Below are 18,127 nucleotides of genomic sequence, written 5' to 3'. Positions count from 1 at the left end.
TCAATAAAAAGAATGGCAGAGAAGTCAAGAAAACTCATTGGTCTCTTTTGTCAAAGCTCCCAGGTTATTAAAGACGCTCACCCTTAACTCTGAAAAGCATTATTTATTGGAAAGAAATATTAAAGGAAGTCTCCTTAATCCAGCAAGGACAAATACAGTTCCCCTATCCCCCAAAATATATCTCCCATCTGCTCACAAGTTCTCCCCCTGCCCCAATCTCTTGGGATTCCCTGAATTTGTCGATCTGAGGCCAGGGCCTCCATCTGCAATGGAGTCAGTTCCCACAAGGCCCAGAGCAACATGAAATAGTGCTACCCTATACTTTCTTATCAAGGGATGATGGCCAGAAAAACAACAAATTGGGGTGTTTTGCTTGACAGCTCATCTTAACATCCAGTTCTTCAACAAAGCCTCATACAAGCCAGAAGGTAAGGCGTTCTTAGGTGAAATCAAACTTCCATGATAAACCGGTTCACCGAAACTAGCAGATGATTCCAAGAAGTCTTTAAGAGATAATTAGGCCAAGAGAGGAATCCACACAGTCAAGACATGGCTTTCTTAGGAAGATACAGCTATTTAATCTTAGCAAGGGCAGCTGCTCTTCTTTCTGTGTTCTGGAACAAGGCACGAATTAAAGCTTTTACTTCACTGGAAGAGAATGCAGCTGCCAAGGGCCCCTTTCCATCTGCCCACCTGCAAAATAAAAGATAAAATTCTATTTCCTCTTATGTCTCTGTATAAGCAAAATTTTAAAACTGCTTATCTGTTCCCAAATGCTTATTTGTCTTAAATAAAACTAAAACAAATCCTGGCATCCTTCTCCCTCTTGACGGCTCTACTACTCTATCTCTTTAACTTCTTCTGCTTCTTGGAGGCATCCTGGTATCAGCACAGTTAGATGAAGAGATCAGGTTGGGAAGATAAGACTATTTCCTCTTATTCTATACTAAGTCCTGTTTGAACTTGAGAATTATGGCCACATCCTCATATGGTTACATGGAATCTTGGGATCAGTAACTATTTTTAAAAATGAGCCACAGGCAACAAACTTTAACCAAGGACTGGTATAAAAAATACACAGTAAATTCCCATGAATTAATAATGAAATCACAAACAACCCCATAGGATAAAGGGCAAAAACCACGAACAGGCATTTTACAATAGAAGAAAAATAAATGATCAGTAAAAAGATGTTCAAAATCATTAGAATTTAAGGAAATATAAATTACAATGACAAGGAACTACCATTTCACACTAACTAGCAAAAATTTTAGCATCTGATAATACCAAAGAATTAGTGAAACTGTCAAGCAACAGGATAAATAATGAAATATCTGTAAAATAGAATATGATACAACAGTGAAAACAAACTACAGCTCTGCGTACTAGCATGAGTGATCTTCAAAAACAAAATATTGAACAAAAGAAGCAGGTGATAGAAAATTCCATTTATAGAAAGTTCAAACATGAGCAAGTCTAAACTATATTGTTCACGGATATGTGAAAGTGTGGTGAAACTATAAAGGAAAGGAGAGAAGTACCACAAAATTCAAGACTGTTTGTGGCTGTTTGGTGAGAAACATCTGGAGAGGGGAATACGGGAGTCTCCACAGGACAGGTAATATCTTTCTTACATTAGGTAATAGGTACACAAACACTACTGGTTTTCTTTAAACTGTAAGTAGATTATGTATATATACTATATTCCTTCATATGTATATTTTTATAATGTTAAAACACTTAAACTACACAACTGGAGGTAGCTTCTTCAGTAAAAAATTTTCCCCATTAGTTACCATCCCTATGTTTACTGAGATCTCTGTGTTTACTGAATTCCTTATAGGCAGAAAACAAGAAGCTAAAATACACTAGTACTATAACTGTTCTCACAAAAAAGAATTAATGATTACGAGGCTGCAGCAATGTCCCTTATAACTGCAGAAAGAAAATGTCTTATCTGCTGCCTCTGGAGTCTTACCTAAAGACATCTTATTACCCGCTAAGGACTTGTAAATAACAATAAATAAATCAAATTTTGTACTAATGTAATTGCAAGTATTTTGATTTGATTTTTTTTTCAGGCAGAAATCTCATTTTCATTTTTTAAGATGGACAACATATGCTGAGAACAACTCAGACACATCTGTGAAGACTGCTCTAATGCACTGGAGCATCTTTAATAAAGTAATAAAGCAAGCCAAAGCAGGCAGACAAGTAGCTGTAAGGACGGAGAAGGACCTTAAGGCCTACTCAGGGAGTTTCCTCTGCAAAGTATGCATACTCATCAACAATTTACCAGACAATAATGGGAGCATCCATAAATGTGTAACTAACCCATATCTTATCTTTTCTGTGCAGCATCAATGAGCTCTGCACACTAAGTATGATGCAATAAAGCATACAACTACTGCACATGGCAACATTAACTGATGGTCTCTGGTGTCGGGGAAAAATATCAGGCACCTTTAAGAAAAGGTGAATTAAGAAAAGATGAATCTTCTCTATGTGTATGATGCTTAATCTCTAAAGCCACTGTACTCCCTACAGAAGTACTGCTGGTCGATCAAACAGTGGTTTGATGCTGACTATTCCGTACAAATAAAAGTCACTTTTGTGTTAACAAATCAAAGCCAATATTAAAATGGATCCACTGTTGGGTTAAAACAAGGCAACAATTTCCATCCAGGTGTCAGAAGGTTGTACTTCTTACAAATGTAAGATCATTGGTGCAGTGTGTCAGAACAATATGCTCAAGACCAAAATAACATGAAAAAGAAGCCTTTATGTTATCAAATATGGGAAAGTGGTAATGAAATCTACACTATTACAGGCCATGCAAAGGCCTCAACTACTGCTACTCAATATGAAACTCTTTCCTAAGCAAAATTAAGAAACAGAGAAAAGTACTGCTATCAATGGCACTAATACTTTGTAGCTATCTTTGGAGAGACACAGAGAGAGAGAAAGAGAGAGCATGTGAGTGATAATCCCCTATAAAAAGGGTTATACCCACCGATCCCCAATTTCTTGCAGGCTGGCTTGTAACATCATCATCAATTCTTTGAATGGCATCCATTTTGGCACATAGACTGGAACTTCTTCTTGGTATTTTGTGTTCTTGCTTTCTTCAGACAGAGGTGCGAATACGTGGGGTCCCTCATCCATCACTGTTTTGCATAAGGAATACAATCTATCACCATCTTCAGTAGAGATGTCCTGGTTTTGCAGAGAGGGAACACAAAATAAAAGAATTGGGCCAGCTCACCAGTAAGGAAAGGGCAAATCTCTGGTGCATGCTATCCAAGGGGTCAGCTACAGCAACATGTTTTCCAACCAATTTAGTACACCTTAACAGACATAAGGAGGTATCAGCAGCTTTCTGACAATACTTCTAAAGCTAGAATGACACAAAATATGTTTCAACAGATTGTCAATAATTTAGTTTGCCTGCATGAAAGAGCCCATTTCTCCAGCAGAATGCTGCACCACTTGCTGCAAAGCAAGGGATATTTTTATAAACAAGGACTTAACCAATCTATGCTTTAGAGACATCAGCTGGCAGAGTCCAGGCAACCTGCACATTGGCTCACATTTAAAATCCCAACTGCAACAGTGTGTTACAAAAGTACCTGCACCAGGCTGCACTTCACTTTACCACAAAATTTCATGCACTTGCAAATTAAATAAATATAGGACTTCCTACCTTACAATACATCTAGGGACTACCCAGTTTCCAGACTCCTCCTTCATAATTCACATAGATGCTAAAGGGAAAAGCAGTATAATCCTACTTTCTTATTTAAGTATAAAAGATAGAAATTAGCAAGTCTCTAGCAAAACAGAATTAAGACGAAACTGAAAAAAAAAATAACAGTATAATGAGTTAGACATAAAACATGAGCAATTTCTTCTACCATCTGTGTTGACTAGAAATGAGATTTCAACATCATTTTCTTAGTAAAGCAACAATCGGAGGCAAGAACTGCCATCCCAAGTCTGGTGAAACACCTAATGGCCTTTACCTCTAGAGCAGTGATTCTGCCAATGATCTCAGAAATTGCCGTATTGAGTAAAGTCCCCATAGCCTTGCAATATATATTCACTGGCAGGACATCCTGCCACACGATTCCAAGTCTCTTCAGCTGGTGTAGTACCTGTCAGGAGAATATAGCTGTTGATGTGAAAGAGAGACTGTTGCAACTCTATTTTTTACATTCACATTTATCACGCGTGTATGGGAAAAGAGGCATTATATGAAGGTGAGGTAAAGTCATCAAAAGTATGAGCTTCTTGAATATATGACTCTGGTGATATCCCTGCTGGATGAAATGTACATTTATCCTGAGAACAGGAAACCACTATAAGAAGATAAATCATTTGGACGCCTGGGTGGCTCAGCAGTTAAGCGTCTGCCTTCAGCCCAGGTCGTGATCCTGGAGACCCGGGATCGAGTCCCACATCAGGCTTGCATGGAGCCTCCTTCTCCCTCTGTCTATGTCTCTGCCTCTCTCTCTCTCTCTCTCTCTCTCTCTCTGTCATGAATAAATAAATAAAATCTTTTTTAAAAAAAGATAAATCACAAGCATTGAAAAATGTACAGAATTGTGAACTTACTATACTGTAGACCTGAAATCGATATAATACTGTATGTAGTTTTCACTTCAATAAAAAATATCAATCAATAAATAAAAACCATGTGCTCATTAAAAAAAAAAAAAACACAAAACAGAAAGAACCACGACAAATCATATAGGAGAGAGGGACACTGAAATAAAAGCTAGTATTTCAAATTTCTCAAACTCAAGTTTATGGATCAAAACCTTGCTATGACAGACTTATTAATAACTAGTCACGTTATTGGGTGGGTAGAAAGATAGCTTCCTGTTGGCTTGGTGGGACAAGGAAAGGGAAGACTGTAAACGTGACTGTAAAAGGTATCTGTATTTTCTGATGGGGGTTGTGGTGAATCAAGTGAGCTATTTTCTTTGCTGCTTAAAACACAAGGGGGAGATTATCTAGAGAAAGAGCACAAATTTCAGAGCTGAAAGCAGCTGCCCACCTGCCGGACTGCTTTACTTGCTGCAGAATAATTCTCTTCGTCATCCATGTTGGAAAAGTTTCTAGCACTTGATAATCTTTCCAGGAGTTCTCCCTTCTGTGACCTCATTTGAGCCAAAAAACACTCTGTCCCTATGATGGGGAAGTAGAATAAAGAATTCTAAAAGTTGTTCAATTACACACTACAAATCCAGGGTGGAAGATGGGAGACAAGCATGAATCATACATTATTGTGCTTATTTGAAACTGCTTGCCAGATGACATCATAAAGCTGTTTTAAGGTTGCTAGAAATAATCACTTCTAATACATTAGCCAGTCCCTCCAAGCCCACTCTCAGGATGATAAGTCTTTCCCAATAGTCTGTACAGGGTCAGATAAGTAACATTACTTATTCAGAAGCAGCTACTTATTTTTCTGATATATCTATGCCACCTAAGGGAAAAGTCATGAAATAAAAAGCTAAGTGAATCATATACGTTCTCTGCTTTTCTTAGGCTATCATTACAGTAAACATATTGATTCATCCCACACTTCATTTCTTTTGATTTTTAATAATCCCAAGTAAAGCTAGGTAGTAGAATGGAGAGCTACCCTAAGGTTTTGCAAAAAAACAAGCCCTGACATTAGTAAGCTCTTACCAATAATGCTAACAGAATTATCACAATACAAATCTCATTACGTGTTATTCTGCTGACAAGACTCTGATTTGGTGAATTCACTGTGCACCAGCAATGCAGCTTGGATCTCTAACGTACCATGAAACCATGTCATGAAAAAGTAATACTTCCACAAAGACTACATTCACTTTATAAAATTAAATAAAAGGGAACAGCTGCAAACTAAATGCTCTCCCACTTTCCAATATACCTCAGGACCACCACCTAACTTCTACCTGCCTAACTCACAAATTACAAAGATACTAGGCCGAAAAGCTGCATAATCAGTATGTTTTCCCCAATTTAAGGTATGCGTTACCGAGTCTCCTGAAGCTGGGTACAAGATCCACAAAAGTAGCAGTGCCATCACAAAGAATGGGGGCCAGACGTGATCTGAACTGATGCCCCAGGGTCAGCAAGTGGTGAGCAATATACATACAGTTGTTGTGGTGAATGGCAGCCAACTGGGGCAGTGTTTGAAGGTTTTCCCTAGGTGAAAAGGAAGAAAGAAATCACAAATTGTTGAAGCTGAGATGGATGAAAAGTTACTTCTCTTTTAATATACTTATAGGCTTTAACAACTGTCTCCTGTACAAATACATGACGAGATATAGTCTCATCACTCACATCCCAGGCAGTGTGAGGCTGTTCTGAGTGCAACTAGGTCCTGAAATACTATTCCAGATTAACAAAAAAGAAAGAGCAAGGGAACCCAGATGTTCACGTGTCTGACTCTATGTATGCAAACCTAGCAGAGTGGTACACAGTAATTCCCTTCAAATCTAAGGCTGACAAGTCTGTGGAAGTGGGGACTCACTTCCTCTTCCTCCAAATTCCCTTTTTCACTTACACAACCAACTCTTCTAATTCACTAGTTTCCAAATTGGCTGCAGATCAGAGTCACCTGGGAAATTTTAAACTATATTGATGTTTAGACTTTAATAACCAATATTCTTTAAACGTGGTTTTTTAGTGGTTTATTCCAGTTCATTGTGAATTTCAGTAACCCAAATATTTTTGGTGGGAATATAAAATTGGTGGTTTTAACCCAACTTCCATTTTAGACACATCATATCATACAGAAATCAGACACATATCACTTACTTGTGATATGTTGGCACAACATCATGGAACAAATGGAAGATGTTCCTCACGGAGTAGAAAAGTTGAACAGCACTGAAGAAAAAAAGTTTCAACAGAAATGCATAAGGATACTGACAATGAGAAAAAAGGTCAAACTCGGTGCACATTAGTTGATAACTAACCTAGTTATCAACTAATGTGCACTAACTAAACTACGGTTTAAGAGAACACTGCCTTGGTCAGTGCTGAAAACACCCTTAATCTAGGTAGAAAAATATTCTCCACCAGTATTTGCTAACTAGACTGCAGTTCTAAAAACCTGGATCTACTAATAATTTAAGCACAGCAGCATTAGCCCAAAGCCTCTTTCCCATTATCAATTTGTGTTCTGCCAATACCCAGAGTATCCCTTCAGTAACAAATGGAGCTAAGCCTCAAGCAAATGTCACCTGCTCACTGACGCACTCTGCAAAGGGCAAGGTATCAATAAAGGCATTCACTTGGTTCTTTTAGAATCAGTCTGACTTTCAGCTTTCACCTTTTCTCCTTCTTCCCCCAATGCAAGGAGATGAATCAACATTTCTAGGATAGGATCTAACCTCAAAATTTTTTGCCCTTTAAATCTGGCCTTAGAACACCTGAATATTATTATTAAAATGCACTCAGAGCAAATATACGGTTTGTACAGCTTACTTCCACAAAGGCATATCTTTTTTTTTCTTTTTTCACATAGGAATATCTTAAACTATGTATGTACCTTGAATAAGTCACAGGAATTCCACAAATATTTAGAAAAGCAACTCATGGTTACTAGATCCCAAAACACTGTTATTACCTGATTACTAAGATACCTGATGAAATTATTTCATTTTATTTTTGCTGCACGTGTTGCTATATAAGGTTTGGTAATAGGGAAGTGAGTTATAACATGCCTGTGTTTGTCCTGGTAAAAACTATTTGTTTTGGAGGAAAGAATGCATATAGATACACAGTACACAAAATGACTGTTTGGTGTTCTGTGTTATCAAAAAATGGAGGAAATACTGCCTTGTATCTCTAACTTCTGGTCTAACATATATCAGGTGAAATAACAGTTACTCTTAAATTTATTTTGCCAAAGGAGTATATACTTTTTACATGTATTTTTCTTCCTACTTATATTTAAAACTGGATGGACTTGTGAACACAATTCACTGAAGTCATGGAAATATCTTGGTAAATATATTCTTTCTAGTGCAGAATAAAATAAAGGAGTTTGTTTGCAGGTAGAGATCGAAATGAAAGCTCTGGAAGCCCACCTGAGATGCAATGTGGCTAAGTCAGGTCCAGGTGGGACTGTTCTCTCCTGTGAGGATGAAAAGTAAAGAACTGCTACCCATAGATTCAAACTAGAGAGACTTTTGTCAGTCTGCTCTACATCTTCTCAATTCTAAGAGTAGGAGAGGTGCTCACAAAGCAAAAAGAGATTCAGAACGAGATGTGGACTAGAGTTGGAAGTACCTGAATATAGTGTAGATTAAGAGAAATCATCCTACAAGGGTAAAATCAGATCTCCAGAACATTACATGCTTTTTCTTCTACCTTTGGCCTTCCAACAAACTATTATTGCATTAAAAACAAAAACGTAGGGGCACCTGGATGGCTCAGCAGTTGAGCATCTGCCTTCAGCTCAGGTTGTGATCCTGAGGTCCTGGGATCAAATCCCACATAGGGCCCCCCTTGAAGAGCCTGCTTCTCCCTCTGCCTGTGTCTCTCTGCCTTTCTCTGTATCTCTCATGAATAAATAAATATAATCTTTTTTAAAAATGTAAATTAAGTATAATTAGGGTCTGTTTTTCAAAAGGTAAAATGAATTCTAAGCTAAACGGCCGGGGCAGACTGGAGTAGATGGTGTAATAACCATTATTACCACCGCCACCGGTAATAATAAAATAAACATTTGAGTATTGATCATTTTCGAGGTGGTATTTTAACTTCTTTATGTGTGCCTTCTCATAGAACATCATTCAACTCATATAAAAAGTAAAAGTCAAACAAAAATTAAAAGAGCTTTTTGTAAAAAAAAGTGATTAACTTTAATGTTAAAGAAACTCCACTCATCATCCATACACGTTTCCACTTTAAACATATGCTGTGAGAACTACATGCTACTGTAAATAAAAGTTAATTATCAGTATGTATCTGTGTGCTGCACTGTTTTTCTAGGAAAAAAAATACTAACTAATGTTAGGATAAGAAAACCCAAAGAATTTCAACTAATTTTCTTAATAAATGTCTAGGTTCGGTATGCATTTAACCCAGTCACTGCCATTTTCAGAACGCTTACCACTGATCACTGCTGGTTGTTGCCTCTACTAAAGTCTGATAGGCAAGTTCCATTAACTGCTTCACAGATTCACTGATGCGGCACGTGGGCAAAGAAAAGGAATGTTGGTCCAATGTATTTTCAGGCTCTAAATTCACCACCTCATTAAAGTGAGTTTTGGACATATTCTGTACTTGTGGCTTCTCATCCTTCTCAGGACAGGGTAAGGCTGGCACACTTATCTTATAATCAGGAGTAATCTAAGATTCAAACACAAAACACAGAAAATGTATTGTCCTGAGAATAATGCAAAGGCAAACATACAGAAAGGATAAGATGCTGGTGGCCTGCATGATGACCCAGCTGTGGCTCTACAGAACAATCAAAAGATTTGAATAAATGCGGAAATGATTTTAATGACTGCTCAATCTTGGGTGAGAGCATGTCATAAGAAAATAAAGAATCCCCTTTACTATGGCATTCTTCCATTTCTTCTGTGTATTCTTCATAATGGTGGAAACTGGCCCAAGATTTCAGGTAAATAAAAGGACCTCCAGAAATCATCTTTCTCAGGCCAGACTATGAAATTATTGCAGACAAGTATAATTGTGTGTCCTGTTGTCATTAAACACATTATTTCCTACCAGGAACGTGTGTTGGTTCAGTCTAAAAAATAACCCATTCAGGCTAGCATATCGTCCACTAAACAAAACAAAGCTTCAAATCAAAACCCGAAAAAGCTTCCCTTACATTTATACAGAATGGAAATTCCTAGATGTATCAAGACCCTGAAAGAACACCAGGCTGCTAGGCTGCAAACATCAGTGATAATTTTAAATCTGACTTTTAACAAAGTCACTTAATCTCTCTAGTCCTCAATTTTCTCATAGTAAAGTGAAGAAATTGTCCTACAATAATGGTCTTCAAACCTCATTTTCCAAACATACCAGAAGGGCCAAGGAAAAAAAAAGAGATTAAGCAGGTGGGAACAGCAGGCTCCACTGCAAGAGCAGCAGTCCTGTTCTGCACTTGCTGGACTCCCCACCACGTTTCTAACAGAAAAAGCTCCAAGTTCTAAAAAAAATGGTTATGTCACCAAATTTGCCTTCCTGATCTATAAAATGATATAATAAAACCTACTTCAAAGGGCTATTAAGAAGTTTAAGTGACAATACAAATGTCTCAGGGTCGGCAGTCAAATTTATGGCTAAGAGAGTAGAAGGAAAACATTATAGAGGTGATTTAAAAAATGCTAATGTTTGTCTGAAAAAGAGTGGGCCCAAAATACACGTGACCCAATTAAGTGACTTCTTAAGGAAGGTGAGGGAACCCGTGATGGAAGCATGTAAGATCTAATCTGCTGCCTGTCAGGTTAAAATGTCAAAACAAGACCCACAACAAAACGTAGCTTTAGATCTTAGGGGAAAATAGTGGCTATATACAAGGAATGGTTTAGAGGGAATTTAGATGAAAACCATGAAAGGCCATTTAGCTGAAAATGGTTTTTAGAAAAAGAAAGAGGATCTTTTCAAAGTTGGGCAATGGAGAAGATCTAATCCCAGGGCCTAAATGCCAACAGAAAGAACCAGGATCAAATCCAGAGCAGTGGTTCTCAAACAGGAACAATTTTGCCCTCTGGAGGACATCTGGCAATGTCTGGAGATATTTTTCATTGTCACCACTGGGAGAGGTGCTACTGGCATCTAGTGGGTAAAGGTTAGGTATACTACTAAGCATCCTACAAAAGAGCCCCCCACCCCCACCCCAACCAACAGCAAAGAATTACCTAGTCCCAAATGTCAACAGTGCCACTACTGAGAAACCCTGACCTAGAGAAAGCTACTATTAGGATTTGAGTTCTTGAGGAAAATGCAGTCACAGTGTCAGAGCTAGTTGAGTATAGGGAGCTCAGAGATTGTCTTGTTCAATTCTGTCACATTACAGAAGAGGAAAATGAGGTCCAAAAGGTTAAAAGATTTGGCCCAGGGCCACAGAGCAATCCAGTAACAATCCTATTTACATCAAGAAGTCACGAGACAGGAAAGTGGGTCATATATGAACTCATTTACCAGATATTTACTGAGCACTAAGTACATAGCACTATGTAGCAGTATTCTCTTGGTACCGGAGATACGACAGTAGACAAAACAGTGGGGAAGAAAAAAAAAAAAGCCCACGTGGAGCTTATTTTCCAGAGAGAAAGAAACAATAAATAATAAGAGATTCAAAGAAACATAAAAGCAAGGAAAAAAGGGCATAAGAATAGGAGGAGGTCACAATTTTAAAAAGAATTGCCAGGAAGGGGAACAGTCATACCCCTAGTCATACAGGTAAACATGTTCCAACAAGAGGGAACAAGAGATTCAAAGGTTCTGCAACCGAGTGGGCTGAGCCAATTCAGGGAACAGCAATGAGTCCCAAGTGTGTGCAGCAGAGTAACTGAAGAAGAATGCAATGGGAGATGGGGTAGAGCAGAATGGTGGGACAAACCCTACAAAGCCTTGGAGGCTACAGTCAGGCTACTCTTTTTCTAAATGAGATGGGAAACCCCTGGATTTTGTGCAGGATAATTACATAATCTAATGATATTTATGTAAAAATAAATAAGACCCCACAGCACAGTTGCTGGTACTGAGTGGATTACAGCTCCTTAATTATCCAAAATACCTCAAAATGTGTTCAAACCTGTGCCTCTCAAATGGCTGATGAACTATTTTGTTAGGTGGACACAGTAACAGGGCACCTCCAAGGGAATATCGCAAAAGAAGGGACAAAGGGTAAAAAAAAAAAAAAAAAGAAGGGACGAAGGGAAGAGCCTCATCCCTATGACTGTGACACGAGAAAAAGAGCTGAGAAATGTTCTATTAAGGGACTACCTTAGTTTACATTTTACTTTAAGTAATACCTTACACTTACCAAATATTATTTGATATATGTTAAACTTGAAAAAAAAAATAGAATACATCGAGGGCAGCCTGGGTGGCTCAGCGGTTTAGCGCCACCTTCAGCCAAGGGCGTGATCCTGGAGACCCAGGATCGAGTCCCACATCAGGCTCCCTGCATGGAGCCTGCTTCTCCCTCTGCCTGTGTCTCTGCCTGGATCTCTCTCTCTCTTTCTCTGTGTGTGTGTGTCTCTCATGAATAAATTTAAAAAAATAAAAAGAAAATACATCGACTTATCTAAGGTCAAAGGAGTAAATTACCCTTCATGCAAATTAAAGAGCCCACTGACTTTGCAGGTAACTGTTGGTACTGTACAAAAATTGTATCTTTTTTGTTTGTTTTATTACTCTGACTTCAAAACTAGTGCCTCTGGGCACCTGGGTGGCTCAGCAAGCAGTTGAGCATCTCCCTTCAGCTCAGGTTGTGATCCCGAGGTCCGCAGATGGAGTCCTGCAGCAGGCTCCCTGCAGGGAGCCTGCTTCTCCCTCTGCCTATGTCTCTACTCTCTCTGTCTCTCATGAATAAATATATAAGATCTTAAAACGACAACAACAACAACAACAAAAACTAGTGCCTCCGCTAGCCTAAGAGATGAAGTCAACATTTTTACAGCAATGTATAATCTCTGGACTCAGAAGCCAAATTACATCTGTCACAAAATTGTGGATTAAAAACTCAAGTAATAAAGTTAATTTCAACAACAGGAATCTATGATATTTACTTGGGTTTTTCAGTGTATACTACGCTTTCGTGTACACTATCTTATCTGGGCCTCACAGTAACCTAGGGAAGAGGCAGCTATCAGGACCCCTTGAAAGATGAGAAAACTACCCGTTGCAAGATGAGTAACTTCTCTCACTGAGCTCAGCAACTGTCATACTCTCTTCCACTCTACCAAATTTGTCTCAAAAATGCACGCGGCTCCTAAACACAACATAATACGTGATAAGCCCCAGTACCTTCACAGTGTTGTGAATTTCAGAGGTCATTAGGTTTCTAGCTGCCACGATCACATCCTGACATTTCTTGTTAGCAAAATGAGAATTGATGTTGCGGGCATATTTCAGCAAATCCGTAGTATCTCCTTTTAAAAACCTCATCTCTTTTAGGGCATTTTCAAATTCTTCAGTGGACTGTATGATCTGAGAGAGACAAGGGGGAAAAAAGAAAGAATTATATACACATATTCCATTTCAGTATTGGAATTTCAAACCCAACACACAAAAACTAACAGGGACCAGGTAGGCATTTAAGTTTTACAACAGACCAGCAGTTAGCAGGTATACATATATTAGGTATTCTTCTGGCCCAAAATCCATTAGGAATACTATCTTCAATATGAACTTCTGATTCTACTTAATAAAAGTGCAAAGATCTCTAAAATAAATACACTTATTTTAGTGTTCAAGGAAATGCTAAAAAGCAAAAAAGTAAAGTGTCACACAGTAGCTACAATAGTTGATACAAGTATAAAAGAACAATTGTTTTCCAAAGGTATCTTACTAATGAAAATATACTTAAAAAGAAAACATACTTCCCAATCAAAAGGTAGAAAGCAGGGAGAGAAATGAAGTAATAGAGAATTTGCTTTCACTCCCTATTAATAATTTCCTTAAAAATCTCACTAAAGTGCAAAAGGTCCCCAGGGAAAAACAAAAGATACCAATAGGTACCTACAATCTCTTCCAACCTTCTGTAATATCTCTGCACTCACCTCTTCATACTGCTGCAACTTGCTGCTATTAGTTGGGATAGAATAAACCAAGCAGTTTTTAATGAGGCACTCAGACAAGTCCTCCCAGATCATGTCACCAAGCATCTCAGCCAATATGATCTTAGATGTTTTTTCATTTTCTAGGTCAGTATCAAGAGATAAATCTGAAACAAACAAAAAAATTTTAAACAAGACGCCATTCACAGTTAAGATTATTCTCAAGTTTCCTAGTTTTCTAGAATTCTAGAAATTTTAGCATGGGGAAGAAAACAGCACAGATCATTCTACAGCTATCTCAACTGCCTATGTGGGACAAAGCATGGCACACAATTATTACTTTAGTCTCATTGCTGAACTGAGCAATCTGCACTGTATTACTGCCTGTACTCTACAACAATAAAGTATTAAGCTATCCACATCATACAGTAATCATCTACTGCAAATCTACCGATCGAGTTACACGACAAGCACTCCGAAGTTCTGCATATCAAATTGAAACTCACTTCAATAAAATCCCAGTTCTTTAATAATGAATGAACATCCTCTGTCATCTTTGCCTAGGAGCTGCATGTTTATCCTAAGTGAAATATCAAAAAACACCTTACATTACAGGATGATAACTAACCTAGCAAACAGAATACTTCAATACCTCTATAGTATATTGTATGGTGGTTATTTTCCCCAACATATTTGGATGGAATTACTGAAAATATATTATTAATTAATTAAATAATTAAGAAACAGTGGCCAACATAGAGGGAAGAGGAACCATAAAAGACATAAGCTATTTTTAACCTAGTCCCAATTCACCAACCTTAGAGGATAAGAACCTTAAAAGAAAGTAACCATATTATCTCAGAGCCTTGAGAGTCTTAACGATGTCTAAAGTCTAGATTTGTACAGCCACCAACCACATTTTGCTGCTGAGTACTTGAAATGTGGTTGGTGTGATTGAGGAACCGAATTTTTAAGATTTTTAAATCTATTTCAGTTTAAAAATGAATGCAAAGAGGAGTGGCACCTGGGTGGCTCGTTGGTTAAGCACCTGACTCCTGATTTCAGCTCAGGTCATGCATGACCTCAGGGTCATGAGATCAAGCCCTGCATCTCTCTCCCTCTGCCCCTTACCCTGCTTGTGTGCTTGCTAAATGAATGAATAAATGAATGAATGAATGAATGAATGAATGAAATCTTTTTAAAAAATGGAAGTCAGGGTATGTGATTATAAAGAGAGAACACAAAGCAGCTTGTGGCAATAGAATAGTTCCATATCTTGATTATGGTGGTGGCTATGTGGACCTACGTATGATAAAACTACACAGAGCTACACACACACACAAATGAGAGCAGATAACACTGGTGAAATCTGAATAAGTTCTGTTGAATTGGACCATCGTCCATTTGCTGGGTTTGGTATTATACTAAAGGTAGATGAGATATTAATGCTGAAGGAAATGGCTGAAGGGTACATGGGACCTGTATATCTTTTGAATAAAAATTTTGAAGTAAAAGAAAAAAAGGAAGTAGTGTAAAGTAGTTTTGTTAAGCACAACATTGCTGTTTCGGTAAGACTGCAACATCACTTTAACTACTGTACCATGTAAGCTATTACACTGTCTGTAGTGCTCATGTCAGAGGCACACATCATTTCTAGTACGTCACATGAATACCTCACCAAGCCAGTCAGCATAAACAGATCCATTCCATTCTAATTATTTTTTTCTATGCACCAGTGTAACACTGTAATGCATTTATTTGAATACTTATGCATACAGCACAAGCTACACTGGTACCTAGATAAACTGTAAAAGGCAATTAAATTGAAATGCTAATTGTAATTATAATTATTTTTCTAAATTTAAGAAAAATAACCATGGACAAGGTATACTACCAATGAAGAATTAAGTGAAGATGTAAAAGTGAATAGTATCATGGGAACAGTAAAGGAAAAAAAAAACTGAAAGAGAACATCACACATTTCACAATAAATGGCAGATGCAATTTACTAACACAGAGCAAAACAAATCTGATTTTTTAAAAAGAGAATAAAGTAAACAATATTGAGACATTTTTAGCAAATATACATATTTCACTATACTGTTCAAAAGTACTCTATTCTTATTTTAGCTTTTTATTAAAAAAACGTAACTGAATTTTGTCATATTTTCCATATCTAATGACATGGAATTTAATATGAAATCTATTACTAAATACAATTTAATATGCTGACATAATAAACTGGTTGATAGCTTTCTTTTTTTTTTTTTTTTTTTAAATTTTTATTTATTTATGATAGTCACAGAGAGAGAGAGAGAGGCAGAGGCACAGGCAGAGGGAGAAGCAGGCTCCATGCACCGGGAGCCTGATGTGGGATTCGATCCCGGGTCTCCAGGATCGCGCCCTGGGCCAAAGGCAGGCGCCAAACCGCTGCGCCACCCAGGGATCCCGGTTGATAGCTTTCTTATGTTAAATACCTTTGCACTCCTAGAATAAGCAATGGCTCTTTTTTTTTTTTTTTTAAAGATTTTACTTATTTATTCATGAGAGACACAGAGAGAGGCAGAGACATAGGCAGAGGGAGAAGCAGGTTCCCTGCAGGGACCCTGATGTGGGATTCGATCCCAGGACCCCAGGATCACGATGTGAGCAAGGCAGAAAATCAAACACTTGAGCTATCCAGGCGCCCCACACCCCAGCAAGGTCTCCCTTTTTTATTTTTTTAAGATTTATTTATTTATTTATGATAGACATAGAGAGAGAAAGAGAGAGAGAGGCAGAGACACAGGAGGAGGGAGAAGCAGGCTCCATGCTGGGAGCCTGACATGGGACTCGATCCCGGGACTCCAGGATCGCACCCTGGGCCAAAGGCAGGCACCAAACTGCTGAGCCACCCAGTGATCCCTAAGGTCTCTTTTTTAAAGATATTGGATTTTTAATTTACTACATTTTGTAAATGTTTGCATTTAAAACCCAAAGGTAAAATTGTTCTACAGTGTTTTCTCTGGGTGTAAACTAACATTATTACATTTTGGTATTGTTTATGCCGGCTTCTGTTTTTTTATTTCTATTTTTTTAAGATTTTATTTATGTATTTATTTGAGGGAAGGAGTGTGAGAGCATGAGCAGGGGGCAGACAGGCAGAGGGAGAGGGAGAACCAGGTTTCCCACTGAGCAGGGAGCCTGACATGGGGCTCGATCCCAGGACCTGAGGTCCTGACCGGACCTGGAAGCAGACACTTTCTTAACTGACCGAGCCATCCAGGCGCCCCATGCTATTTTTTAAAAACTTACGTAGGACATAGACATATTTTTCTATTGACCGAAAGGGTTTGATTAACACAGGGATTATCTATAATTTGAAGTATACACAGAAATGAGTATAAACTCTCTGTGCCTGACTAGTGACCTTTTTAGTGGCAAGTCTATGATAACCTTTCAAATTTCTTCTACAAGTATTTGTATGTTCAGAATTTCTGCTCCTTGGTAAAAATGTGTAATCGATACTTTCTAGAAAATCATTCATGGCAAGAACAAAATTTGCTTGTTATGACAAGTCCCAAACCACTAAGATTTATAAAGAAAAAGCTAAATTTTCTTTCTCTATATCCACAAGCTTCTTTCTCCATGCCCAAGTGACCAATGCTATCATTTTGGTTTGTATTCTTCTTCTTTACAGTTTTAAAAAAATGTGTATACACACACACACACACACACACACACACACACACGTACTTGATATGGACTGAATTGTACACTCTCCTCCACAATCTGTATGTTGAAGCCTTAACCCCCAATGTCACTGGATTTGGAGATAGGGCCTGGCCTTTAAAGAGATAATTAAGATTAAATGTGGTCATAAGGGAGAGGTCATATTCCAATAGGATTGGTCTCCTTATAAGAAGACAAAGAAACACCAGTGATGCACTCTTACAGAGGACAGACTAGTGAGAAGGCTGTCTGCAAGGTAAGGAGAGGGCTCAGGAGAAACCAAATCTGCTAATACCAAGATCTTGGACTCCCAGCCTACAAAACTATGAGAAAATAAATTTCTGTTCTTTAAGCCACACAGCCTATGGCATTTTGTTATGGCGGCCACAGCAAACCAATAAAATACTCATATAAGGGACTGCTCTCTTTTTTATAAAAATGGGTTCGTGCGGGGATCCCTGGGTGGCTCAGCGGTTAAGTGCCTGCTTTTGGCCCAGGGCGCGGTCCTGGAGTCCCGGGATCGAGTCCCATGTTGGGCTCCCTGCATGGAGCCTGCTTCTCCCTCTGCCTGTGTCTCTGCCTCTCTCTATGTCTATCATAAATAAATATAAATAAATCTTAAAAAAAATGGGTTCATGCCATAGATTTTACACTTAACT

The 18,127-nt window shown here is 38.2% G+C and overlaps 2 protein-coding genes across 2 annotated transcripts in view; both read right to left on the bottom strand.

Moving 5' to 3' along the window:
- Positions 1-3,044, bottom strand: part of TMPRSS5 (transmembrane serine protease 5) — a 35,939-nt gene extending 32,895 nt beyond the window's left edge. Inside the window, 1 exon segment of the mRNA XM_072729778.1 lies at positions 3,014-3,044. The gene's annotated coding sequence lies outside the window, so the exon portion shown is untranslated.
- The window catches only part of ZW10 (zw10 kinetochore protein), a 35,296-nt gene continuing 17,252 nt past the window's right edge, over positions 84-18,127 (bottom strand). The window contains exons 8-16 of the mRNA XM_026006877.2: positions 13,761-13,924; positions 13,006-13,188; positions 9,125-9,363; positions 6,820-6,891; positions 6,035-6,204; positions 5,060-5,190; positions 4,023-4,154; positions 3,014-3,216; positions 84-693 (exon numbers count right to left, since the gene is read on the bottom strand). Of these exons, the coding sequence (XP_025862662.1) occupies positions 573-693; positions 3,014-3,216; positions 4,023-4,154; positions 5,060-5,190; positions 6,035-6,204; positions 6,820-6,891; positions 9,125-9,363; positions 13,006-13,188; positions 13,761-13,924 (1,415 nt within the window). The 3' untranslated portion in view covers positions 84-572. The remainder of the gene's footprint in view (positions 694-3,013; positions 3,217-4,022; positions 4,155-5,059; positions 5,191-6,034; positions 6,205-6,819; positions 6,892-9,124; positions 9,364-13,005; positions 13,189-13,760; positions 13,925-18,127) is intronic.

Source organism: Vulpes vulpes, chromosome 12 (genome assembly GCF_048418805.1).
Source record: "Vulpes vulpes isolate BD-2025 chromosome 12, VulVul3, whole genome shotgun sequence".
Lineage (NCBI taxonomy): Eukaryota > Metazoa > Chordata > Mammalia > Carnivora > Canidae > Vulpes > Vulpes vulpes.
Note: the sequence above shows the minus strand (reverse complement) of the source record. Positions and strands in the feature narration are given on the sequence as shown.